Genomic DNA, 27,220 nt, shown 5'->3' on the forward strand with positions numbered 1-27,220 from the left:
TAGCCTGACAGGTCGACCAGAGAAAATAAAAAAGCAGCTATAAAGACAGCTGCAAAAAAATATATGATAGTTTTTGTTTTTTTAACTCAGTAGCTACCTAAAAACAAATGAAACAGATTGGAGATAATAGTATTTCAGATTAAGTACAGATAAATACAGATATGAGTGTTGCAACATTGGTCATTGCCCTCAATGCAGAGAGTAAAAGATCATTTAAAAGCAGAAAGGATCTCCAGTATGTTAGTGGGGTTATAAGGACAACAAAAACCCTCAAGTTGTTGCATAAAGACTTCGTCAAATGATGAATTTTGTTTAATTTTTGCCCCTTTTTAAAAAACAGAAAATAATTTAAAAAAAATGCAAACCTCACATCTAAGTTTGCAGTTGTAATCAATAGCTGACACACTGTTGAAACAATCAATCCAAACAAATTCACATAAACACTGAAATGAAGTCTTGGCTTTCATGAAAAAATCTTTAATGAGTAGCAGGCCCTTCAGTGGAAAAATCTAAGAAAATAGCCTTTTAATGATTAACACTATTAGAGCGGGGAAACTAATGAGAGCAAAAGAAACAAGGGTAAAAAAAAAGTGCACTTTAGACTCTGAAATGTTAGTGTGTTAATCAGATAAGCACAGAGCACTGTGAGAAAGGTCAAACCAAGAATGGGCGAAAGATAAAAAGGGAAAGGAGGAAAGGAAAGTTTGAAAAATTGGTTTAAAATCAGCAAGAAAGTATTAATGATCAGCTGAATTAGGACGTGAGCAGTTTAAAATAACCAAGGAAATGGCTTTTTTAGTCACAAAGAAAAACAAAGAGACTCAGAATGACCAAAGACAGGACAGAAGAGACTGCAGAGTGATTCAAAGCAACAATAAATTGCTTGTGCTGATGACAACAAGTCTCACAACTTTTCTAGATTACTTAGATGAAACACAGTAAGATTAGTTTTCACCTTCTCATCTCGTCTCCAAAAAGGCAGACACTTTGTTTAAAAAGCTGGCTGCTGTTTGATGGAGTATTGGTTATATTAAGAGATGTGAAATCTCATAAATCTCTTATCTTCCACATACTGTAAACGGAGGCACCTGGCCAGCGTCATTAGAGACTCTAGGCTGCTTAAATTCACTGAAACAGAGATAGCTGACAAAAATATGCATCTCCATCCGCTGAATCACAGCCAACAGACTGTAACCAGGTGAGGATTACACTGGAGCACCTCATGTTGACCCTGGTTTTCCTTCATGATGCCCTGCGACTGGAATATCTACAAAAATATACAGAAATATTACCTGTGATGTCAGATTACTGTGTATGCACTGCATGGGAGGGGTTTTAGTACACAACCATAATAAAATACATTTTTGGATAATTTAGTAACAACTCCTTTGCATGCATTTATGTACATTAAAGGTCTGCAAACTTTAGGCTGCGAGTGAGAGTTGCAGGGGGATGTGTGCAGTAAAAGATGTGCAGTACTGATGTTGCATCCTGTGACACAGAGGTCACATGAAAATATCAGGTTTTTAAGTTATCTTCAGTATCACAACAATCCACTAATTGTTAGCCTGCATACAATTGGATGTATAAACAGGAGCTGCTAATAGATAAGCAGGCATGCTTTTCAGGCAAAACACATTTTTAAAAATCAGTTTCATGTTAAACTTCCTGTTAAATATGCAACAGAATTGCAATTCCCAAACTGGAGCTTATCATCAAATTTTATTCACTCATTCTTATAGGAAACTTTTGATAAACTTTAATTCAGCATTGCTGCATATACATGTACATCAAATGCTCTCTGTGTACAATTACTTTTAAGACAGAGAGCAACTTTAATATACTGAAGTAGGAAACAGGACTCATGACATGACAGTTTAAGATAATATATTTATTTAAAATGAACAATAGTACTGGCCTTCTACCAACAACATGTACACACAGACCTATGTGTGCATGTCATGGGTAGCAGAATCCTTTAGAACTTAATTATAAGTTGCAATAGTTTTTTGGGGTTTTTTGCACCTGAAATAGTTAATCTGTCTAACAGAATTTTTTCAGTTACTTATTTACACATCAGCCATTCTAGTAAAAGTCTGACCAGTTTTCTGAAGTTACAAATATTCAGAGTTAAGTTAGTTATAGATCAGTATTTCTGTCATTTATTACCGTTTTTTCCACTGAATCAATGATCCCAATTTTTGAACCAATCCCAAACATTTCCAATCAAAAATAACCAGTAGTAGTTCCAAAAAAATTAAATAAAAAATCAGGTCCAAAAAGTCAGGATCACTGCCAGTGGTTTTGGCACTGCAGCAAACAATAATGGCTCAACTCACATGGAGCCTGTGGAGTCTGGCTAGTGATTTTCATTCCACATAAATTACCCCAACTGTCCCTAAAAAAACACATTAAAATGTTTGGTTCTCAAACCTGCTGAAATGTAGGCCAGCTCTCATGAGTCACCAAGGCCGAACTGGCTCCACACCTTTAAAAGAAAAAAGAAAAAGTTAAACCTATGTGTGTTCTTCATAACTTCTTCTAACACTGAAAACACACATTTAGGCTACTGTAACTTTCTGTAATTAGATCTGTTTTCCTCTAATACTAATCTCACATAACACACCAAACAGGCTAGAGCACATTATTTTGTCACTGAAACCATTTCCCATACAAAGGAGAAAAACAAGTTATTTTTTCTACTTATGAAATAGTGATAGCTTAGCTTGATAATCAGACTCACTTCCACTTTGGGTCACTTCATTCAGCTTGTTTAAAAATCACTGAACAAAATCAGATGACTCACAGGTGTGAGGGCTCGAAAAGGCCTATCCCGTTTTTTGATTGAACGGCTTATTAATCAGACGAGTAACTGACGTTGATTACAACATAAACATGCACAAAGCACCTTCTTAGAAAAAGGGATTCAACCATTTTAAGAAACCTGAAGCATTAAAGTGAATCACGCAACCCTTTCTGCAGATGCCAACCACTGCATCTCAGGAAGTGATTCAGCACAACGCTGAGTAATTATTATATAACTCATCTCCACCAGCATAACTGTGGTCTGCTATCAGCTTCAGATCAACTTTTGAATTGATAAGCTGAAAGTTCTGATATGCTTGGTTGGGAAGGTTTAGTTGTTTTGCAAACTTTAAGGTGTATGTTTGCTGCCAGGGCTTCTAAACTTTGAAAGGTGTTATCTAAAAGGATCCCTGTCCTCTTTTAATCTTCTTTTAAAAACTAAAACATTATATTATATATATTCATTACATCATAGTATTTATATTTTTTAAATTGTGTTTTTTAAACTGTGAATTTTTGGGTGAAAGTTCACTTGAAACATGGCCATCATGAAAATGAATGTTTTGGCAATACTTAGCAATTAATAATTTTCTGTGAACTGTCCATTACTTTGGAATTAAGCAATTACACAACAACCACAGTGTGAGAAAGATTATACAGAGTTCAAAATACGCATATGCACACTTGCCTTAAAGTGGAGCCTTTTTAATTTGTCAGGTCAGTTATCTGCTGTCAGAAGCTTCATGACACCTAAAAAAGGGTTGTATCCGTCAGTAGATTGACCCAGTATGGAGGACTGAAACTACTGATTTAAAATACATAAATGATTTAAAAAATAATAATATTCACGTAAATGCACCAAACATAGTATAAAAATAAGTACTTTTTAATTTCCTATTCAATCCTTTTTCTTTATTTTTGATTTTGGCCATTTTGGCCCTCCGTAACTTACACACACTAAAATGAAAATGTTCAAGAAGCTCAATGCAAGTCTGAGAAATTTAAATGTCACAGATTTAAATGTCTCATGGAAATATTTCTAAAGAACTTCAGCTTCCAAGATCAATAGTGCAACAAACTGTTGCACAAGTTACTGGGAAGTGTAGCTCCTATGTCAACATCAAGCATCAGACTTGTTCCCCTCAGCCAAGAGGAAGATGGTCATTGGAAGATGGACAGTGTTAAGTTTGTGAGAAAGAACTACATCACCACCAATCAGTCAGCCTTTCTGCACAAAGAAAAATTTAATACATAAGCTTATTTATATAATAGTTTAATCCAATTTTCAACAAACTGCTCTGTCAATAAGAGGGTGTGAACCAGACTGAGGCTGGACTGAAGAGAGAGGGAGGGGAAAGGGGTCTTACAGGGTCAGGGGTCAGTTTAGCCTGCAGTCTAACGCCATTTGATCTACAATTTGATCGCCCATATAGCTAAAAACAACTCACCTGGCTGAGCAGTCAGTCTGTGTTCTAAAGGCTGCAGTCCTTCTGCAGTGTTCTTTCCATCTCACTCTTTCCCCACTTTCTGAACATGTCCCATGTAATAAAGAAAAAGATGCCCAAAAATATTATATAATTAAAAAAATATTAATAACATTCCTCACACAGACCAGGCCTCAGACAGGTGAGCTGTCCCAGTTTTACAGTTCAGTCATTCATTATACAAAGGCCATGTCCAGATGAAACCTGATCAGTTTACAGAAGTAAAAAGTAATACATTCTCTTTGTAAAGTATAATATGTTTTTTCACTTTAATTTTATGTTTAATTAAAAATAGCAGAAGGAAACATGATTAGTGATAATACACGTCAACAGATGGTGTGTTTCAGAGAACAAAACTTCTGCAGTGTTTGATTTAACGTTTTTTTCACCAGTCTGAGAAAGACTGCATGAACAAAAATGTTAATAATTAGGTTTATCACAGTAAAATTGCAAAGAATTTGGTCATTTTTACCGCAGCACATAATATCATTAAAAGATTTAGAGAATCCGGCGAAATCTCAAAGTGGTGAAAACAAGCACTGAGTGCTATGACCTCCAGTCTCTGCAGTAACGACTAATGTGATTATGTGGTTGAAATCACTGCATAAGTTCAGGAACTGTTTTGAAAATCATTGCTAGTGAACAAATAAATAATAGGAATAAAACTCCACCATGTAAAGAAAAACGCAGATATACAGAATCCATAAATGTTGGTGTCTGGGTTAAAAACCGTGACTTTTTTTAAGTGCCTTTTAATGCAGGATGGGTGAATCATAATGGAAAACCAGCACTGCTGGTCCATACGGCAGACATTTTCACAACCTAAAGCATACCACATTTTATTATCTGTTTTACTCTAAACAAAACCATCATTTACAAGATAAACTTCACAGTGTTTAGAGGAAGACTTTAAAAAGAGCATTTAAAATCATAAACCCATCAAGAAAGTGTTTACTGATTTCATAAATAAACTGAGAAGTTGGGTAATTTTCTCATAGATGTCTATCCAGTCTTTATATGCTTTTGCAGCTACAATAGTCACCCTCTACTGCCCATTTAGAAAGGATATAAATAACATTTAAGGTTCTTATTTTTGAGCTTCACTTTTCAGACCCAGAAGCTATGTCCACCTTTTATGTAGTCCATAAGGCATGTTGAACAATAAAACACCAGTAAGCAGAAATGTATCTCAGAGTTCAGAGACATTGCTGAATAAGTCAAGTCGTATGATGTGTGTTGAGATGTGGTTTTGCATGTAATTTCCAGGAAAAGCCTTGAATAAAAAGCGTTTAATGAAGCAGTCAGTAGAAAATGGTTAATTGCATGTATGGAAACTGTTAAAGTGAACCTGAGAATCCTCTGACATCTTACATCGTGGCCATCTTGTGTGTGAGAAAGCGTCACATCCGTGTAAAAAGTCTTACATTGCATTTCTCATGCGTTGCTGTTTTCTTTGGTCTGTGTGAAGCTCATTCGGTGTCTGAGCATCACTGTACCTCGCTGTGTCTCTGTCTGTCCCTGGGAAAACGGCAGAGGAGGAATGCTTTGTGTACTTTTAACCCTTCACAGGCCCCTTTGTCTCGCTCTGAGCTGTTCATCCTCTGCCTGTGATCTCTGCTCTTTAAAGCAGATCCGGGTGACGTCAGCTCTCAAATGCCCGCTGACAGACAATAGAAGGCATCCTGGAGAGGATTACACGGTGACTCACAGAGGATCGCTCGGTTACCAAAAGGCTTCTTTAAACTCACACCGCATTGCTTTTCACGGCACGGCCAGTGAGAGCTGTTTATTTGAAACCTGAATTATTTTTATGAATGGTAACAAAAATAACAGGTATGTTGTAGATAAACTGAACAATGACAAATATTCAAATACTCTCATGAGGCATGTCAGTGAATGCATGTCACCGTAAGTAAATGAACTGGTCTAACGCTTCTCAGTGACTGTGCAAGTATCGTTTCTGGGAGGGTTTCGAATTCTATTTCAATGGAGACCATGCTTTGTAATGATAATCCCATCAGGGACCAAATATACTGATTATTAACATCCTTTAATTTAATTGCAAAAGCATGCACAACATAGCGTTCCAACAGAAGCAGTTTCCATTCATGTCTGCAAAAAGCCCTCAAAAAACAAACAAAAAGTTCAGTTTAATTAAGCAAAATACTTTTTGATTACAGTTGCACAAGTGGGCTATCCTGCAGCCAAGTCAAGCCTGAGGATAACACGATGACACACTGCACAACCCCAATTCTAAATCTCAAAAATCTCATAAACTTGTATTTTATTCACAATAGAACACAGAAAACATATCAAATGTGTAAACTGAGAAAAATGTATCATTTTAAGAAAAATATCATTTTGAATTTGAACACATCTCAAACAGTTGGGGTCAAAAAGTAGCACAGCCATGATAGCACTGTGTAACATCCCACCTTCTTTTACCAACAGTCCCTAACCGTCTGGGAACTGAGGAGACTGTTTACTGGACTTCAGGGAGAAGAATGCTGTCCCCTTCTTGTCTGATACATTGGTGCTCAAAAGTCCAGCAGTTGTCATATTTTTCATTTCATTGTGTCCCAAATGTTTTCAGTTAATGAAAAGTCTGGTCTGCAGACAGCTCAGTTCAGCTCCTGGATTCTTCTACTACAAAGCCATGTTGTTGTAATAAATGCAGTGTGCGGTTTGACGTTGTCTAGCTGAAATATGCAAAGCCTTCCCTGAGAAAGATGTTATCTGACTGGGAGCATTTTTCAGCATTGATGGTGCCAGTTCTATAAGCACTGATCTACCCCCATACCATGCTGACTTTTGACCATGAGCCAGATGGTCCCTCTCCTCTTTAGCCTGGAGGATATGGTGTCCAGGTTTTCCTGTTTCAAATTAACCTAATTAGCTGCAAAATTTTCCTCCAGCTGCTTTTATAAACCAACACCTACTTTTTCAGCCCAACTTTTTGAGACGTGTTGCTGCCATTAGATTCATAATGAGCTATTATTTTTTTCTTTAAATGGCAAAATGTCTTAATTTAGATATTTGATGTGTTTCCATTTTCTACACTCTGTTTTTATTTAATTTTACATTAGAATTGCGGGTGTAGTTGAAAGCCATGTAGCTTACCTGTAACACACAGCCCAGCCTTTTGCACAAAATTGGCTGCATATAAAAAAAGGAAACTTGGCTTTCGCTTTGAGATTTGGCTCAAAGAAACTTATGGCGCAGTTGTAGCATTCCTTTCTTTGTACTCCTTATCCGTGCCTCCATGTTTATGCTGCTATGTGGATACACACATCATAATGACCAAGCAAATTCTGTTCTTTGAAATTATAAATCATCTTTGGATCTTTACACTCTGTTAAGACACAGACTGCTCGGTCTCAGCAGAAAATATTTGCCTTCAGTATTTTTGTTTTGTTTTTGAGCATGGGTGCTGCAGAAGGTGTGGCAGTCTGTGTATTGGGCATGTGCACAAGACACGTGTTGCTGTGCCTGCTATATTTACACCTACACATGCAAATTTTTTTGAGAAAGTAAAGACATTGTAAGTTTGACATGTGAGTTAGTGTAGAGAAAAAGCAAATCATTTATACATTTGTTTCATGTTACACATACCAACACATAAAACTAAAGGTATATTTTTACCAGCAAATATATTATTGTGTGGCATGAAATAGACCAGTCAGTGAGATCAAAAAATAAAGCAGTTATTGGAATTACTCAACTTTTTTCTTTTTAACATTTTCCTTTATCTTAAGCTGGCAAATGAACGAAAACCTGAACCATTCACTTCTACAGTGATTAGCTCTGTTATGCTGTGGTTCCCAATCTTTTTATCTAAACATGATGTAATACCATATCTGCATTTGCCATTGTCTCATTTGTGGCTCTTCTATGTAATCATTTCACAAGAACAGTAGTCTGATGATTCCCTACGAGGAGGTAAAAGCGGAGACAAAGAACATCTTTTTAGCTGGAAAGAAAGGGCAGGCACCTGCAGAAGCTGGTTGGGGGAAGAGAGAGAGAGAGACTACAAATAATAAACAGGACAAAAGACAAGCTAAAGGAGAGAGAAGACAAAAGTTAATGACACGCAACACATGAAAATAGAGGACTGAAGGAGAAGTGCTTGTTGCATCTTGGGAAGTCCCCCTATAGCCTGAAACTAACTAAGGGAGGATTCAACATCATATGATCCAGCTCTAACTAGACCAAAGCTTTGTCAAATATGAAAGTTTGAAGTCTGATCTGAGGGCAAGGTTTTTTTTTTATTTGGATAATGTGGTGAAGTCTACTATAACCTTCTGAGGTTTCATGGTTAATGTCCCCAACCCTAAGCCCAGGGGCGTGTCTAGAGGGGTGCATTAGGTGGCACCATCCTCATTTGAAATAGTTCCCTCCCATCCCTCTTCAATGCCATTAGACCACGCTACTGTTAATCTTACAATGCTCAAAACAGTTAAGTGAGAGCATGATGAGGACCATTGTAAATTAATACAGAAGGAATGTAAATTACTGTACTTTTGTAAAGCACTTATTTGAGTGCTTTACAAAAGTACAGGAAAAGTACAGCAAATTAATTGGATGCTGTGTAGTCTAATGTTTGCACATGTTGTAGGTATTTCCCCACTTTGTTGTGATCAGTATTTGAGTCTTACTCAAAAAACTAATGTATTACACATATTACACAGAACACTTTAATAACAAGTAATGCAGTGCATTATTTAATTACTCCCAGTAGAAAGTATTTTGTTATACCACTTGTTACTTTACTTTCGCTGTAAAATGACCTGAAAACCACTGTCTCATAATTACCAATTAACAATATAAACCTGAGGCTACACACCGACAGAAATCCCTATCCTAACATATGATCTCTTTCTTTGTATTAACCTTTGAACACAAAGCCAAAAACACAAAGCAAAGATGAAACACAAAGCAAAGAGACTTCAAAACGATCGCCTAGGTGATGAACTGGTAGAAACGGAGGCTGAAGTCTGACTGCTCATGAGTTTGTTCACAGTTGAAGTTCAGGGTCTGGCTGCTGAGTTGGGGTCGGCATACAGCTTTAACATCACTCTGGGTTCTTGGCTAACCCAGCGTTAGCATGCTGTCCGAGGAAGTGTTTGCAAAGAGCTGAAGTTGTGTTAACAGTATGATATAGTTGTTTCTGTCCTGATTAAGTTTCCACTTTACCATTGCACTCTCATCCTTTTGTGCAATAAAATATAAATAAAATGTCCATATCCACTCGGCAGACTGCTCCACTATTTTCCTTCTCCAGCATATCAGCTGAAATTAGCTGATTGTAACTCAAGTGCAAGTGGATCCAATAGGCAAGCAGACTAACTAAAATATGTTTTTTCAGTAAATTTGTTCCATTGTAAATTTGTCTTCTCACACAGTTTAATTTAAAGGACTTTTACCTGCATTATGGTGTAAAAATAACAATGAAAAAGGCTAAACTTAGAAGTAATTTTGAAAAAGTTTTTTCCTTTAATTATTTATCTCAGGATAATGTTGGTGAAATTCCTGGAATGATTAGTACATCTATGAGTGACATACTGAAGGAAAAACATAAGCTTATTTTATGTTGTTGGTTGCATATAAATGAATACAAAGTTGTTCTAGCTGATCAGCTTTGTCCTGACGACACATTTTTATCCTCATGGGAATGATGTGTTCCAGGATTCCCCCCTCCGTGGAGCATGTGGGCTGAATGAGGAAGAAAATTAAGTTAATCGTGTCCTATGACCTTTGCCATCACCTGTAAGGGATTTGGTATTGACATGTTATGTCGAGTGAAGTTAAGTGCACAGACGTGCTCTGATTGTTCTAGTGACACTTTTTCTTCTTAGTTTGCCATCTTTGTTTTTATGAAATAGCTGAACTCAAACATTTGGAGCACTTGGTGATCTGTTCTGTTAGGTAGGGTTCACAATAAATGGTTTCATGTCACTAACAGTCCTATTCGTGTTTAAAATAGAAACCCAAGAAGGCAAAATAAATTATTTGTATGGCTCTGCCTGGCTTCAAACGTATAGCTTGTTGTCTGATTATGAAGTCTGGGTGTTTTGGAGATGCTTCTCTGTCGAAGCTTTCATCTCATATTGACTTTTGAAGTAAGACTTTGTTTAACTGATTCTGAAGTCCTGTGTTTTGCCTGCTTGTGTTAAAACCCTGTTGAACATGATAACCATCACAGTCACTCTTCTGAGTAAGACTTTGTGGGGAAAGTAAAAGCCAAACAAGAAAAATCAATATCAGAATTTAAGATTTAAAAATAGCACCCAGGTAGATTTTCTGTCCGCTCTCATCACATTGGTTGTTATGATAATGATTATAAGAAAAAGTGGACTTTTTTTGTGGTGATTAAAAAAACAGATTCTGACAAAAAATTGAAAGTTACATAAGGACAAACCTACTGCAGGTGTGCTACTGTTAATCTGCACGAGGATCTGTTATAGCTCGCATAACAGTCTTACTAAAAAAACAACAATCTCGCATGACACAAAGTCATCTAACGTGTTTTGGGATGTATGGCATTCCTGTTATTCCATACCAATCACTGCAAAATGTGGAAGGGAAATAGCCACACGCACATCTGAATTCGCTTCAATTTTAGCTCTAATGTGTTACAAAACATATAAAATCAAATGTATTTGATTTTACAAATGTATATCAAATAAATAGAAATAGAGGAAATGTGACTCCCTAATAATAAAAATATCTCAGAAACATCAGCTAGACATGAGACCCTTCAGGTTATTAAACTGTCATTATGCAGTGCTCTGTTTCAAGGGGACCTGGTGCTCTTAGAGGGGGAAGAAACAGAGGAGTGCCCACTCTGTTTGCATTTCCAGGAAACTCAAACGCCACATGATGAAATCTGTTTGTTCAGAATAAAACAGTCTTAGCAGAAAAGTTATGGCGTATGGCAGCCATATTGGAGGAACTCCAGTGTGAGTCAGCCAATATGTGACACCTGAAAGCTTATAGTCTTTTTAGACAGAAGTGTGTGAGAGGTGTGTCTCTTACTACTTTTATTTACTCTATATGTGTACATGGATTTGCTTTATCTTTATGTAATTAAACTTTAGCCGATTCTAATGATTTAAATAAATCTAAATGCTCAGGGATTATATAACTGTTCCAGTGCTTTGTAGTGATGTTCAGCATGTTGGTTTTGCCGTCATCAGCTTCTTCACAACCATCAGGGAAGTTCAAATTTTAGGTAAAACAGTAGTTAGGTCTTGTGAAACGGGAACCCACATCAAATTTGGATCCTGCAAACAGCTAAACATGGGAACAAAGGTTTTCTCATCAGTATGCGGCATTTAAATGCTAGTTTTTCATGATACCATTGTTTAAAGAATTATAAGGATGCTTCTGACAGGACAAAGATCAAAGTATATCATATTTAACTAACAAAAATGAAAATAAAAACTAATTAACTTACTGAAACAATCGTGTACGCTTACGAAACTGAAATAAAAAAAATATTAAGGAAACATCTTTAGCTTTAGTTTAAGAAAATTATATAAGGTTATAGAAGAAGCTACCAATAACTCGGAAAAAGTGAAAACTGGAGTTAAACTGAGATTCTCTAAATAATAAACTCAAACAAGCAGATCCACACTGCAAAACGACTATAAATACTGTAAGATTTTTTAAAAGTCAAAATTTATAATAATCCAGAAGCAGATGAAATTTGGCTTTTTTTCTCTCTTTTTTATTTATACAGAGACAATGACTATGCTGTAATAATAAAATAAGAAATGTGTCTTTTCTTTATTTCTTTTCTGTTTTCTTGTGCATTTATTTATTAGTTATACAGACACGAGGACTGGCGTTTGTTTTAACAATAACGAAAGAAAATCCAGTCCATCGTGCCGTCGTCTCTCTCCATCTCGTAATATAGACGATTTTTGCTTCACTTTATGCTGACGACGTAGCAGCGTAAAGATGGCGGCTTTCAGGGGGTAAAGCCGGGGCAGCGTCTAGGAACGAGGCGTGATTCTGATTGGTCGACGGGGGAGGGACCATCTGTACTGTTACATTAAATGAGTGAACGTGCTGCACGACGCAGGAGTTGGAAGCTCGTGTTGAACACGTGCGGGGGAAAAAAGAGAAGGCGGCTATAAAAGAAGGGGGCAGAGCCGCGACATGACAGACTGAGAGAAGAGAAGAAGCAGCAGAAACAGAAGACAGACGTGACACCCTCGTGTCTCCTGAAAGACTCAAACAGCACGCGGAGGACACAGAGACTCACCTCCGGCGCGAATCAGTGAGTAGCCCGAGGCCACCATCTTTCTTCTTTATCCATTCATTTAGGTGAGCATCCATTGTCGCGTGAGTCATTGTCCTGAGTTCGTGGAGCGGTTAGATGGTGAGGGCAGGCTCCTGTCAGCCGGAGCTGGGAGCTGTGAGTCACGTAGCTGACCCGCCGGGGAGGGGCGTGGGTGGTCACGACCGGACCGAGCGGGTGCAAGTGCAACGTGGGGAGAGACGTTTCTAGGGTTTTCCTTAAGAGTGCAGAGCAGATAACATCTGTAGCGCTCATGCAGACGTGCTGCACAAAAAATGGGTTTTTACTGAAAAAAAGTATTTGTACTCTTTATCTGAGTATCCGTCATAATCCTGGAAAAGTTTCATCATCCAAATCTACCCTAAGCACCCGGAGTAAAAGTACTCTCAATGCTGAATCATATACATTCACGTGGTACAGCATGCGTGGTTACCTTTAGATATATAAATACAGAATGATACGTTTATAGATTAATTTTTTAAAAGCACATTTGCTTCCTATACACAGCTATATATAAATACATATATATTAGTACAATTAAAAGTAGAAAATATTTCATTACAGTGTAGTTTAATAAATAAAATATTTTAGGGATACACCCATAGCTAAACAGTATTTTTATAGTATATTTTTATAATTTTAGATTTTGTAACACAATAGCTGGTGAGTGATTTGTTTTGGTACTTTGGGTTTTGCACATAGTTTCATAGTTGTTAATGTCAATAACTGCTTCACTGTGCTGAAACAATAGAAACAGCTTTAGAATTCAGTTGCATGTTTATCTTGAGGTGGAGTCGGTGGGTGGTGGTTTTGCTAAAACAGTGATGCCTGAGAGTTCACAGGAAACTGACAGGAAGTTCAGAGGGTTGTAGGGACACCCAGTGCCAAAACCCCTAGAATGAAAATGAGTAACACAGGGAAAAGAGTTTAGTTTATACAGACAGGTGACAAAATTAAAGAGGGCTTTAATTTATGCTCTGTCATTCAGGTACTGCTACTGTGATGTTCTCATATTGCACCTGGTTAAATTTGACAAACTGAGGTCAGTGTATGTACAGTAAATTCTGACTGTAGACATTTGAACCCCACTCTTGGATATTTTATGATAATGACACCAGATAGATCATATCAGGCACACAGCACTGGCTGTCAGCACACAGAAATCCCACCCACCCATTGTTTTAGCTTTTTGTTCGTGAGGGGGAGCCAGTCAGAGTAAGCTGACTGAAAAGGATCAAGAAGTGTGAATACTTATGTGTTTAGTGTTTTAGTTTCCAATACTGCACAGGAACTGATTTGGTTCTTCCCTACACTTTGCAGACTGCAGCAGGCGTCTAGGCAGACATAACTGAAATCTCATTAGCAGTCTGGCAGGTGCATATGGCGGATTAGCTGGCCAGATGCTGGAAGCTTTAAGGTAGGCGTATGCACAGGTGCCATATGGAGCATTTCTCAAGTATTTTCCACAGGTAGAAACAGATTCATGTAGGGCGTTGCATAAAATAAAGGGGCTCAGATTGAGAGCCTGTATTAAAATAGCAGCAGCAGTTGGATAAGAGTTTAGATAAGCCTTTGCTATATTTGCAGCCCGATGAGTAGAGAATCTGATCCAGTGTCATAGAGATTCAAGCTTCACAGGGGCACAAAAGAGGAGAAACTCACCAACGCTTTGTTTTTTTCCCCCCTGTTTTTGTAACTGCTTTGCTTGCACCATTCATCAGAAACGTAAAGTAAAGATGACTTTGCTTGACCGTTGTTTAAAATCAGAAATGATGCCTCAGTTTCACCCCCAAAGGGCCATCAGTTATTTAAAATATGTCTTTAAATAAGTGGGGGGGTTTCTGCTTTTTAAGTTAATGTTTCGATTTGCTGATTTGAGTCTTTTGCATGAGCAAAACATTTGATTATGTAATGGTGAGCAGCTGATTTAAGACATGTCTTAACAGGAAGTTGCACCCTGTAGTTTTGAAACAATATGAAGGCTTTCATGGCTCCATATTGTTGTGGCTCTGCACGCTGCACACACATACCTTGCAGTTGACACAAGTCGAGACACAACTGCTGTGTCATTGTTATAGCTGTGTGGTTACTGAGTTAATTATATACTCCACCTGTGGCGGGACAAACTTTCCTTTGCAGTAAATGAGTCTTACTAAAGCAAGTGTAACAAAAAATGCTTTAAAATAAGCTTACGCTTTGTGTTGAAAAGCCTGTTTGGCACGTAGACATAGGGAGATAGAGGTAGTGATAAAACATATCTGGTTTACAATATTTGAATATTTGTCAGTATCAGCTGACTTACACAAAACATTAGTCTTACCGTAAAGGAAATACACAACCTGGAAGTGTAGTTGCTCCATTATTTTTTTAAGTATGCCTCTTCTCAGAGAAGAAGGACTGAAAGTAAAACATCAAAACGGGTTGAACATTTAATTTTATTAAGGATTTCGATGACAGTAAAGGTGAATGGAAACCTCCTTTTGGGGGAAAATATAATAATTAAAACAAGGTGTAAAACCGAGGTCCTGTTTTAGGTTAAAAGCACTTCTGACGTGTGACACCACCACGTCTCCAGCTTCTTAAAGCAGTCTTTGTAGTCTAAATTAGGACCTTTATGTCTCACTGGCCAATATTGCTTTGGCACAATGACTAATGAAAAAAAAGACTAACCTGTCAGGTATCACAGGTCATGAATGATGGCTGCTATGACTGGTCAGTTGTGTTTTATCCAGTTGTCACAGTTAGGGTTTATGACTTTTATAACTGTAATATGACCCAGAGATCACTGCAGGTGTGCTGAAGTTAAGCAAACATGCACAGTACCTCATGGCAGACTTTTTAGTTTTCTTTTTATATTTAGATTACAATTTAAATGAGTGTGTTTAATTTGAAAATAAGAGTAACTCTTTACTCTGATAAACTATATTAATTTGGAAGTACCATACACGGAAGTTGGTACGTCTCATCCATCTTAAGTTTGCTTTTTTTTTTTTTGAGATAACAACTTGGCATAACTGTTATATTTGGTACATTTAATACTGTAGCTAAATTCCTCTTTTTTGTAAGCATAAACACTGAAAATAAAGTGTTTAATGACGTCTGTGCTGCACATTAGTCACATTTCCCTGGAAAACATTTTTAGCATTTTGTGCCAAAGAAATTAAGGAAGCCTAATTATCCTAGCAGGTCAATCCCAGGGGGAAACACAGCTACTAGGGTTCATTTAGTCATGGACTGTATGTGTGTGCAGCCCGCCTTCACTGGGCTCTCTGCCAGCGTTTGGGCTGGATTATGTAACCCTCTATCTTTCTCGCAGCTTCTTTTCTTTTTTGCGCTGATTCTGGTTCATTCGATTCTTTTTTTTTTTTCTTTGCTCTTTTTCCCCGTTTCACTGCTTTGCTCATCTTGACCTTGTGTTTTTTGCTTTGAGTCATCCTCTTTTTCCCTCCATGTCCTGCAGTGACTTTCTTTTCGCCCGTGTAAGCATGACTTTGCAGATTATGTAAAGGGGCAGGTCTGTGCAAATGAGTAACATCATACCTTAGCTGACATCATGAGCTATATTACAGTTGTCTGTCTATCTGTCTAGAGTGTCTATAAAGGGGTAAATGCATTACACTCTTGCACCACCCTTCATAATATACTTATTAGGCATTCAGTTAAGTTTTAATGAGTTGGGTTAGAGACAAACAGAGTTTCTATGTGGTAAGTGTTTAGTGGAAAATGACTTTCTCCCATTTCTGTGATGAATAAGTATATTTGCAAAGATTTCCTGGTCATTGCATCACAGGGGTGGGAAAAGGTAACTGCGCACTGTTTTGGTACAAATAAAGGCACCGTTATACCAGCGGCACTCCTCTGTGGCTGCTGAAACTGCAGTTCATGCAAGGTGTTTGGTGCTTTTTTGTTGTTGTTGTTTTTTGTTTATTTTAATGGAAAAGGCCTCCATCCTGTTACCAGTGCATTAAAGATTTGATATATTTCTTAAAGATAGAAAACAGGGACCCTTTGAGTGAGACCTTTACTAGAGCTACTTGATGAGCAGTGAGCTCCTTTTAATGAGGATGTATTGGAGAGCATTTCTCTTACCACCATCTTTTTTTTTCTTTCATTCTGCTAATTTTGTTTAATTTTAGACTGTATAGGCCTATATTGTGTGACCGGTGGAAAAGGGAGTTAAATTTGTCATTTTTTCTTGTGGAATAGTTTTTCTAAACACTGAGATTCCAGCAGACTTGATGTTTATTTTAAACCACACTGAGAGGCATGTACCCAGTAAACACAGGGGCGATACGAAGTAAGACGTTCCTCCCTGAATATCAGTTCCTCGGTTGTTCATTTCTAAGCTCCGTCCTCCTTGTCGTGGTCATGATAACAGCTGAAGGACACAAGATTTTCTCATTTAATGGAACTCCAAATATTTTTGTTTTTTACCTCCAAATATTTCTTTTTTTCGTTTTTTTCATGGTCACATTTTTGTGTCAGGCTAACTTTGATCACAAAACACTCAGTTTGAGCCTTTCTCAGTGTCAGACCTGCAAGGCCAAAATTTTGGAACTTATCAACATCGTCTCATGCTGATAGTCTTTCCTGGAAGTCCTCAGTATAAATTATGATATCATTCATTTGTTTGTACCGCCTGAAACGGCCAGTCAGAGCTTTAATGAAACAACTTATAATCACCAAACTCACATTTTCCCTTTAGGCTTTACCCAGTTTTAATCGTGTGAGCTCCAGAGTTGCCTCATTCTTCATGAATATAATCAGCCTAAGTGGCGCTTGGCTTGTGGTCCTTTAGTACATAAACTGTGCAAAAAATCCTCAGCAATGTCTCCTTTCAGAAAAAAAAGAAAAAGTTGAAAATGTGAATTGTTTCTTCATTTCAAACAGATTTTTATTTTAACATTTGAGGCCTTTGGTTTCTTTAATAAATAAAAAAGTTAGAAACAAAACAAACACAGTAACGCACATTAAAATGAGTGAAAGTGCTTAAAGATTAGCTTTGTGTTTAGAAAATTCCAAACAAATAAAAGACTCTCCAAGGCCAAATTTGTTGATTTATTCCACAACAGTTAAACTTAACAGGGGAAAAGAGGCGTGCTGCATGTTGTGGGGGTAAAATATGATGTGAGTACAGGTCGTGTGCCCTCAGGCTTTTAAGCATCTTGTGATGTGAGTGAGTTATTACATTTGATTTAATGCCTTTTCACCCTGGGGTAAACCCTGGGTTAATGTCTAAACTTACAGTGGATGTGTTTTTGTTGTAAAACTGATTCTCGCACCTGACCTACTGCTGTGTGTAACAGATCTAGTTCCTCTACAGCCAACCTTGATGTACTGAGTTGACCTCAATGTCTTGACTTGTTTGTAAACTCAGGAATAGTAAAGTACAGCTTCAAACTTGCAGGTTTAAAAAAAATTAAATCAGAGAGTAAACAAGGAAGAAATTAGCGTCTTCACATGAAGTCTCTCTAGAGACTGTCTTCCTGTGTGGTTTTTGGTGTATGTGGCAGCGTCATATCTCTATCTACGCCATCTCGAGCTACGATGTCAAACTGAGGCTCTGCAGGGGAAGTGTGTGCGTGTGTGTGCCACAGGTCACATGAAAATGAACTCGACTCACCATTGTTAATGCTGACTGGACTCAACAATCATTAACTTTGTTGAACTACTTTCTCAGTCTTATATAAAAAAGTCTTTTCTCCTCTCCCCTCTTTGCAGTTGAAATGGACCTTCATGACAAAGAAATTCTCCCTGGAGACATCTTGCCTGTGGTGATCATTGGTAAGAAAACACACGTGAAGAACTGCAGTTTTAATTGTTCTGTTACAAACCTCAAAGGAGCAGTCATTAGCTTTGTTTAGGTGTGTGCTCGATTAACTTATTACAGCAGTTACTAATGAAGTTCACACCCTAAACATTAGCCAGTAGCTTTGAAATAAACCTGACAAACATTAAATTGGATCATTGTGATGGAGCTCAGAGGGAACTGCATGAGAAGAAATATACTTCTGAGAGTGAGTTGTTTTGCTTTGTCTGCATTTCTATGGTCTTTTGCATGACTCTGGGCTTCCACTTTATAGCCTAATAGTTAGCCAAGGTATTAATTGGTTATAGGCTAAATATGGCTTAGATTTTAAGAGATGAACTCACCAACAGGGGGAAGCAGATGTTGCACAAAATTGAGGCAAACAATGCATTGAAATGGACTGCAATACTTTAAAAGAAACCCACTGTGGTTTTCCTCATTTTCAGTTATAAATGCAAACACTGGCTTTCTTCTGGGGGTTTTTTCTACTGTTGGTTCAGGTGAACACTCCTGCAGCATTACAGCTCACTAATGGAAAAGAAGAGCTTTACTGTCCATGAATCAGTGATCCAGATTAATGATTCACAGAAAAGAAATCAGAGTGAATCCTCGCATCAGCAAAGGGAAAGGCTGTTGTCTTAAAAAAAAGGTTTAGCTGGATTACTTAGAGAACTGAAAGTGGGATAACCATTTTCAGTCATGACCATGCAACTGTTGTACGTGGTTTTGCTGAATCATTGGCCTCTTGTATGTGCTGTATCCAAAACCCCTGAATCATGCAGCACACTGACTTTAATGTCCCCCTTTCATTGACAGTTTTTTTTTTTTTGCAATGTTTCTGTTGGAAGTTAAATTGAGTTATTCAAATTTTCTTTTTCTTTTTTTTTTCTGATCTGTGTGCTGCTGTGCGGTAAAATTGGTAATAACCAAATTGCATTTTTTCTGAATGTATAACCAATCACCACCTTACCTCTCATTTATTTTCAGGTAATGGCCCCTCAGGCATCTGCCTGTCCTACCTGTTATCAGGTTACACCCCTTACCTGTCACCTGAGGCATCACATCCAAATCCCCTGCTGCACAGCAAGCTGGCAGAGCAGCCTCACCTGTCGCTGCTGGAGCAGGTAAACGTCTTTCTTTTCTCTGTGAAGTTGCATTAGTGCAGTGTGAACAGAGCCTCACAGATGCTCCCTTTGTAGGACTTGGAGTACCTGTGCGAGGGGCTGGAAGGGCGGTCGTCCAACCCCGTAGCGGTGCTCTTTGATTCATTGTTGCTGCCAGACAGCGACTTCGGATTCGACCACACCTCTCCGCTGGAATGGCGATACGAACCAGAGCGTGCCATTCCCCACCTGGTGCTGGGGAAGGGTCCACCTGGAGGAGCCTGGCATGTAAGTTACAGAATAGGTTTTAAAGGCTAACCCATTCTGTTTTGTGTAAGCAGAAGGATAAACGGTCGGCTGTTTAGTCCTTATCATCATAAAATGTTATTATATAAGATGGCCTGAATTCGATCGTAAAGTAGATATGTTTAGCAAACACATAAAAAAAATGTTTTGCCAGCTGCATATTTACACACAGAAATTGATGTGCACACGATAGAAGGCAAACATGATTTGAATAACAAAAGTGTTAACAATGTGTGTGCTTGTGTGCAGGCAATGGAGGGCTCCATGCTGACGCTGAGCCTGGCTAACTGGATGGAGCTTCCCGGGCTGAAGCTGAAGGACTGGATGAGAGACAAACGCAGGTCTGCTCATAATAAAACCGCCACTTTGTGTACAGAGCGTGTACGACGTGTTGTTTAAACACTCAACAGGGTTCATGAAGTTTTCAACCGTAATAAAGCCCCTGGCGGAGAGGCTTGTGTACAAAAAGATGTCTCCACAGTGGAGAAATACCATCTGATTACCTTTATTAATAACAAATCTTGACCACCCGGGCTTATGTTTACGAGCTGAGAACCTGAAGCTAAATGGGGTTTGAGTTTCAATGATGGAGCTGCTCTTTTAGTTAGCTTATACTTGAATTTAATCCCCACAGCCCTGATTATTAAGACTCGACTCAAGCTGTCATTGCAGTGAGGCTGCTAAGAACAAGAATGACTTTTAGGAGCTGTATTGGTCATATAAATGAAAATAAATTGATAATGTAATAAAAATTGATGAAATTAAGACTTGGAGGCCTAAATTAATACATTTTTTACCACAAAGAAAATACAGTTACAGTACTCCTCTGAGTAAGCTGAGCAGAGAAAGAACAAAGCCATTCATCTTCATGCGTCACACTCTTTAATTTGTTTGTCAAATGACTCAGCCCAGCTGGACCCACTTGATTTACATAAAATAGCAATTTGTGACCATAGCAGCAGAACAGTGGTCTTTAATTTCTGTGCACCACACTCAGACTTGTGTTGCAAACAATATTGCCCCAACAACTCTTTCATTTACAGATTTTTTTTTTTATCAAAACTTCGTTAGTAAATATCTTCTTTCTGTTCCCTAATACTCGTCTTCATGTCCTGTGTCTGTAAACAAATACGTGTTTAACCTGTATCCTGTATTTTCATGTTTCTTTCACAACAGAAATGTGCGAAATGACCGTGCTACACCAGCAGAGATCGCCTCCTACTACCAGCACTACGTTTCCCAGATGTCCCTGGAGCAGAACTTTGCCTGTGGGACTTTAGTCACCTCTGTGACCAGGCAGCTGAGCAGCCAGGAGGGGTCGCCGCCCTGCTGGAGAGTGACAGGACTGCAGCGGAGAGAGGGGGAAGAGCTTGGAGGTACAGTGAATGAAACTCTCTTGATCACTGTTAAGATTTGTTGTGTTATAAAGTGTTAAAGCACATTGCCAGCTGTACATTAGGATTCTAGGACCGCACTAAAGTAGTTTTGCTTGATTCACTGCTCAAAATCATATTAATATGGACTTAATGCAGCCTCTCAGTAAAGCCGATTTTCACCTATTGATTCTTCTCTCCAACTTTTAGATGGTTCCACGCTTTCAGAGGAGGTACCTTTCTCCGTGTTAGCACGCAATGTGGTGTTGGCGACGGGCACGCATGACATCCCGGCCAGACTCGGTGCACAGGGCGAGTCCCTGCCCTTCGTGTGCCACTCATTCTGGGATCTAGAGGCAGCCATCTCTCGCGGTGAGCTCGACCAGTCGTCAGACCCCGTTCTGGTGGTGGGGGCAGGACTTACGGCAGCCGACGCAGTACTTGCCACCCACCATCTCAACACCCCTGTCTACCACGCATTCAGACGCTCAGTCACCGACCCAGAGCTCATCTTCAACCAGCTGCCTAAACTGCTCTACCCAGAGTACCACAAGGTGAGGAGAGCAGAGCCACTCAATTTCCTGACTGATCGTCATGGCAGCTGAACCGGGTCGTCTAGGATTTTAATCGCCTAACCTCTGTTCTGTACTTTGTCCTCCAGGTTCACCAGATGATGACTCAACAGCATGAACACAATAATTCACAACAGGACCATACGCAGAATCTTCATCGTTCCAACCCTTCTTCTTCTTCCTCCTCTCTCCCCCGGTACCCGGGTTACCTGAGCTTCCCGCGCCACAGGGTTGTCGAGTTCAGACCTGACCGAAAGTGCGTTCTGGAGTCAGACGCTGGCCAGCGGACGGTGGTTCAGGTCTCTAAGGCTCTGGTTCTGATTGGCGCCCACCCCAATCTTTCCTTTCTAGACAATAACGGGCGCTCGCTTGGCATGAACCCTGAGGAGCCCATCTCATGCCGGAGGAACCCAATTGAGGTGGACCCGTTTACAAACAGGGTGATTGCTGCGAACGGGCCAGGCATGTACGCCATGGGGCCGCTAGTAGGAGAGAACTTTGTCAGGTTCCTAAAAGGAGGAGCGCTGGCTATCGCGAGTGACCTCACCAAGAGACAGAAGGAAGAGGCAGAAAAAGGAGAAGGCGAGCTAAGCATAGACAGACTAATGGACAGATGTGTGGACAGACAGGTGACCACTCGGGCAGAGGTTTGCCTTGTGGATGTGTAGCAGATTTCCTGGGATTTTTTTTTATTTTTTAACTGAAGAAAACCAGCCAATCACCACAAATCTGTGATGTCACTGAGAGGAGTCCACACTCAAATACCACAGGTCAGGTCATTGTCACCCATTAGTTGCCCATGAAACGGGCAACAAGTGAGCTCTGACTGCACTTGCACTGGTTTGGAGACATTTGATTTTCTTAGGTAAAGAAAAGCCTCCAAATGTGAGGCAGTTAGAACAGCGGCGCTGTTTCCACCAGAGTCAGATGGCATTTGTAAGTAGGTGAGATGGAGAGATGAGACAAAGGATGCAGCGGAGGACAGACAAGGGGTCTGTTTGTGTTGTCCCCATCAAATTGTATAGGTAGATATCACTACGTCAACATAAATTTTATTTATAAATTGCAAACCTTTTTTACATTTAGTTAAAAAAAGAGGAACCAGTAAAATGTTTTCCGAGCACCACCTAGTAATCAAATCATGCAAATGATCTCCAATAACTCCTTTAAATTAGACCCATTCTATTAATTTCATCTCCATATTCATTATTGGATTTATTTGCATATGCTCTTATTACATGAAATGCCCGTTTCAAGACACCTGCCGGCCAGATACCAGGAGCATAATTCCATATTCAGGTTTACACCATACCTTCATTATTTTGTTTTAGTAATTGTAATTCAGTATAAGCACTAATGCACCCTGCGGCGGAATAACCAGTCATTACTTTTGCATGTCTGCGAGGACGGACACAAACTGACGTGAAGAAGCAGAAAGACAGACCTGAACAAGGCAGAGAGTTTATTAAAGACTGACTGAGGACAAACTTGAGTGACGTGGTCCTGACAGCTCGAGTTTCTCGACACTCTGAGAGCCTTATTCACTACAGTAACCACCTGATTAAACTTTAATCAGCCAGCAGCACCATATGTGACCAAACCGACACGTGTTGTCTCATCCTCAGCCTTTTCTACAATGAGGATAATGAACATGTTTCCATAGCTAATAATTTATTCTGTTATTGCCACTGTCCTATTTAATTTTGTAACACTAACAAAATTGTTTGTATATTGAGTTTTGCTGTTTTCTGAACCCGCCAATCTCTCATTTTTCTATGTAAAGTTGTAACTGTACCCATCTGTGTATCTTTTTACATCCTAAAGTATAAAAATATGTTCTACTTTATACAAAAACAGAACAACTCAGAATATTTTTGTAACTGCTGTCGGTGATGACATTTAATCTGAAGCTTTCACAACATCAGATTTTGGCTTCACTGTGAATGAGAACTGTTTTAAGCCCTATTTGCATTGGAGTAGTACAACAGTGAATGTCATTTACATATTAATCTACCAACATGTGGATTTCTTCAGTGCACTTTTAAAATGTTTTCACCACACAAAGTCTGATTTGCTTAATCAGGATTAAGCAAAAATGTACCTGTACATTTTTGTTAATACTTTTTGTTTTCTACAGACATTTTTTTTCTTTTCAGTATTACTTCCACTGCAAATAAGGTTTAATGTAATGAGATTGTAGTTTATGTACATATAGATGGACAGTAATTACCATGTCTTCCTCACATTGACTGTTCAAAAGAAATTGTGCATGCATCAAAAAGCTAATTAATTATATGCAGTAAAGATTTATTTTTTTTATACTAATATTTGTTGAAGCTGTAAATTTCTTACCTTTATTTAACCCTCTGAGGTCATCTTTGGCAATCACAAGTACCTGAAACACAGTTTTTAGGCCTTGCTATCTGAATGTAAATTTTGGTTTTGCACATTGTGATTAGCTTGGTACAAAGAGAGGCTCCTAACCAACACACTTTCTTCAAAGCATACAGGCTCTGTTTCCCAGACAAGGATGAAGTCTGGTCTTAAAGTAAAAACTTTTCAGAGGAATTATTCTTGGAATTGTTCCGTTAGTTTAGGATCAGGATTAATTAATGTCTGGAAACGTGGTGGGTGGGTTAGACCTCACGGGGTTATCCAGGAAAGAAAGCTTTTGATATTCAGAATATATTTTACAGGTGTGTTCTTAGTGCGTCAAGATCTACATAACCATTGGCTCTGCACGGGCTGCGTATATTTTCCTATTGGCTGTGCGCTAACCTTACTCCCTCAGACAGATGCATGTCGAGGCTAAACGGCTGTCTGCAAACACTGAGGAGTCCACCTGCAGATAAACTAAAATACAAAAGAAAGAATAAAACATTTACCATCGACTTAAAGAGCTCGGAAAATGTTTTAGTCTGATGCACTGTACAGACAGTCTGATTTAAACTTGTCACTTAACATGTAAAAAAAAAAGTGCCACAAATATGCAATTCAACTTCAGATTGAAAGTAGTAAAGAGGAAATCATGTTTCTTCTTTAGATGACTATGTTTAGCTGCAAACTGATTGGCACTGATTTTGTTTTCATGGGTTACAAAATAACGCCTCTTATACCATCGCTGTAGTCTTTTGCATTTAGATCTGAGCTTCTTATTAGTATATGTACTAACATTTCTTAAAAAAAAAGAAAAAAAACACTAGAGTTTCTTTGCTAAGTGCTTAAAATTTAAACAAGAAATGACAAAACCAGAGTTAGTGGTGCAATATTCTAGTTTAAATGGTACAAAGATTTCTGGATCCAGATAACATCTTTTATCAATAAATGAAATTACTATATATATATATTTAAGTTCATAAGTTTACAGAGCACAACTTATGATCTATACATCTGTGCGTTTACGACTGCTTCTGAAAAGTTGCAAGAGATGATAAGTTTAATTTTTTTAATGCAAAAACTTAATTTGGTGTTGTGTATTTGGTCAGTTTACTAATGTATTTATTGGCTAATTATTTCTACAGACAGAGTTGGTGTTGTCACCATCAATTAGGTATTTTTGACTTGTATACTGAACTGTGATCTATATGAGCCAGCAGTGCCTTAAGACTCATTATTCATGGCTTAGTATTTTGTTTCATAGCAGAGTAAAAACAACCATCTGAATGTCTCTTTTCTAATGCAGTAAAATCACGTGGTTGTCTTTAGATGTTATTTTTAAATCACGAAATTGTGTCATTTATAGATCGATAACTTTGATCTGTGTAAAACTTCAATTTTTTTCCACATTTCATTTGTACCATGGTTTTTATTAAACAGCAGATTTTATGAAAATGTGTTTGTCCCGCTCTTTGGACTTCCTTGCTTTTTTTTGTCTTTTTAAACTTGGAAAAAATAAATATCTGCAAATAACTGGGTTCGGTGTTGTTGTGGTTTTTCCATGTTTTTGTTTTAGTTTTTATAAAACTCATTTTGCATCAGATCTTTATGATTATGCATACAAATTATTGTCATTTCACTCCTGGGATTCACTGCATTTCACTGCAACAGTAGTTCATTACATCTTACATTTTATTACAGATGGCAAAAGTACAGACTTCCTTTACTTTAGTACAAGTACCTGTGTTTACAAATACTCCTATAACAGTTGAAATACTGTAGCAGCTGTTTTTCTCAAGTAAAAGTGAAATACAGGCTCTGAAATGTACTCGCAGTAAGAAAGAAAAAAGTACTTCCTTGAAGGACAATTCTGCTAGCCATTCTTGTAAAAAGATAACTGAACCATGCACTATATTAATATAATATAAAACAATATTAGTACATGAGGACGCAAATGCTACTCCAATCTAAATTCTAATTCTCATGAAAGCTTGAATCTGTTATGTAGGACACATAAAGTGAAAGAGAGTTATAAAAAATAACAATTTTCTGTTCCTTACATTGTAGATGCTGAATTCACCTCCACACCTAAACAGGAAAATTAGTACAATCAGGAGTTACAGTGGGATTTAGCAGGTAATGATAGAAACTGTTTAGTTGCTCAGCACACGGAAAACAATCACAACTCACAGTAATTTTCTAATGTGAGCTTCGGTAGATTTTCTTAGTGTACATGCAGTGATCAGCTGACCTGCTGTCTTGACTGATGTCCATCCCCTACACTGATACTGTACTGTTTATACTATCTTTATGCTAGACAGTATACAGTTGGTATAGAGATGAAATTTAGTTAATTAATCCAAGCATCGTCAACCTAAATGCAAATTGATACACTTGATGTAACCTAAATCTAAATGAAACCATGAGCACCACAACCACCGTGTATCAGTCCAACACAGTGCTTTACTGTGAATTTGCCACAGTACTGCAAACTAACCTGTTTATTCTGGACAAAACTACCCAGTATTTGAATAAACCAAGTTTGTATAGCTTTGTTTGTTTTGCTGGAGATTTCACAAAATGAAAATACATAATTTATCAAAACACATATAAAATCCAATAAGTAATTAAAATTATGACATTACATGTAAAATTTAAATCTGCAGTTTATCATGTGTCACTGATAAAATTAAAAAGTTGTCAGAAAAATAAAATCTAAGGTAAAGTACAGATACCTAAAAATTCTACTTTTATAGACATATGATGCCACTTCACACTGACTCAAGTCTCAAGTTAGTTTTTGTTTTTTTTTTAAGTTGAAGATGCTACAAAATTAAAGAGTCTTGAAAGTGCACTGTTAGCTGTTTGCTCAAACTCTCAATATGATTGCACTGGCAAGCACAGCAACACGAAAAGGCCTGAGGACAACTGCAGAAGATGATCACATAATTTTTTCCATGGTTAAGAAAAACAAACTTCACAATCTATAAATACCTTCATGAATGTAAAGGAGGGTTTACATCATGGCGCAAACCACTGGTTACACTCAAGAAGAAGAAGGCCGGAAATGTAAAAGAGATTGCGCAG

At 38.1% G+C, this 27,220-nt stretch overlaps 1 protein-coding gene and 1 long non-coding RNA gene across 2 annotated transcripts; one reads left to right on the forward strand and one right to left on the reverse strand.

Annotated features, from left to right (window-relative positions):
* Nucleotides 1-969: 969 nt before the first annotated feature.
* On the reverse strand, nt 970-12,879 carry LOC135932990 (uncharacterized). The gene is made up of 5 exons (XR_010573671.1): nt 12,559-12,879; nt 4,254-4,332; nt 3,494-3,555; nt 2,434-2,488; nt 970-1,267 (listed from the first exon to the last, which is right to left on the reverse strand). It is a non-coding gene; the product is annotated as an uncharacterized LOC135932990 (long non-coding RNA).
* Nucleotides 12,339-25,588, forward strand: osgn1 (oxidative stress induced growth inhibitor 1). The gene is made up of 8 exons (XM_063473758.1): nt 12,339-12,573; nt 18,316-18,378; nt 19,391-19,527; nt 19,603-19,794; nt 20,062-20,153; nt 20,989-21,188; nt 21,396-21,739; nt 21,847-25,588. The coding sequence occupies exons 2-8, from the start codon at nt 18,321-18,323 to the stop codon at nt 22,423-22,425; spliced, it is 1,602 nt and encodes a 533-aa protein (XP_063329828.1). The 5' UTR covers nt 12,339-12,573; nt 18,316-18,320; the 3' UTR covers nt 22,426-25,588.
* The last annotated feature ends 1,632 nt before the right edge of the window (nt 25,589-27,220 follow it).

The sequence above is a fragment of the Pelmatolapia mariae genome, linkage group LG5 (assembly GCF_036321145.2).
Source record: "Pelmatolapia mariae isolate MD_Pm_ZW linkage group LG5, Pm_UMD_F_2, whole genome shotgun sequence".
Classification (NCBI taxonomy): Eukaryota; Metazoa; Chordata; class Actinopteri; order Cichliformes; family Cichlidae; genus Pelmatolapia; species Pelmatolapia mariae.

Coding starts and splice junctions, on each gene's coding strand:
- osgn1 (XM_063473758.1), top strand. CDS start 18,321: ATGGACCTTCATGACAAAGAAATTCTCCCTGGAGACATCTTGCCTGTG. Junction 20,154..20,988: donor TGGATGAGAGACAAACGCAG/GTCTGCTCATAA, acceptor CTTTCACAACAG/AAATGTGCGAAATGACCGTG. Junction 21,740..21,846: donor TCTACCCAGAGTACCACAAG/GTGAGGAGAGCA, acceptor TTTGTCCTCCAG/GTTCACCAGATGATGACTCA.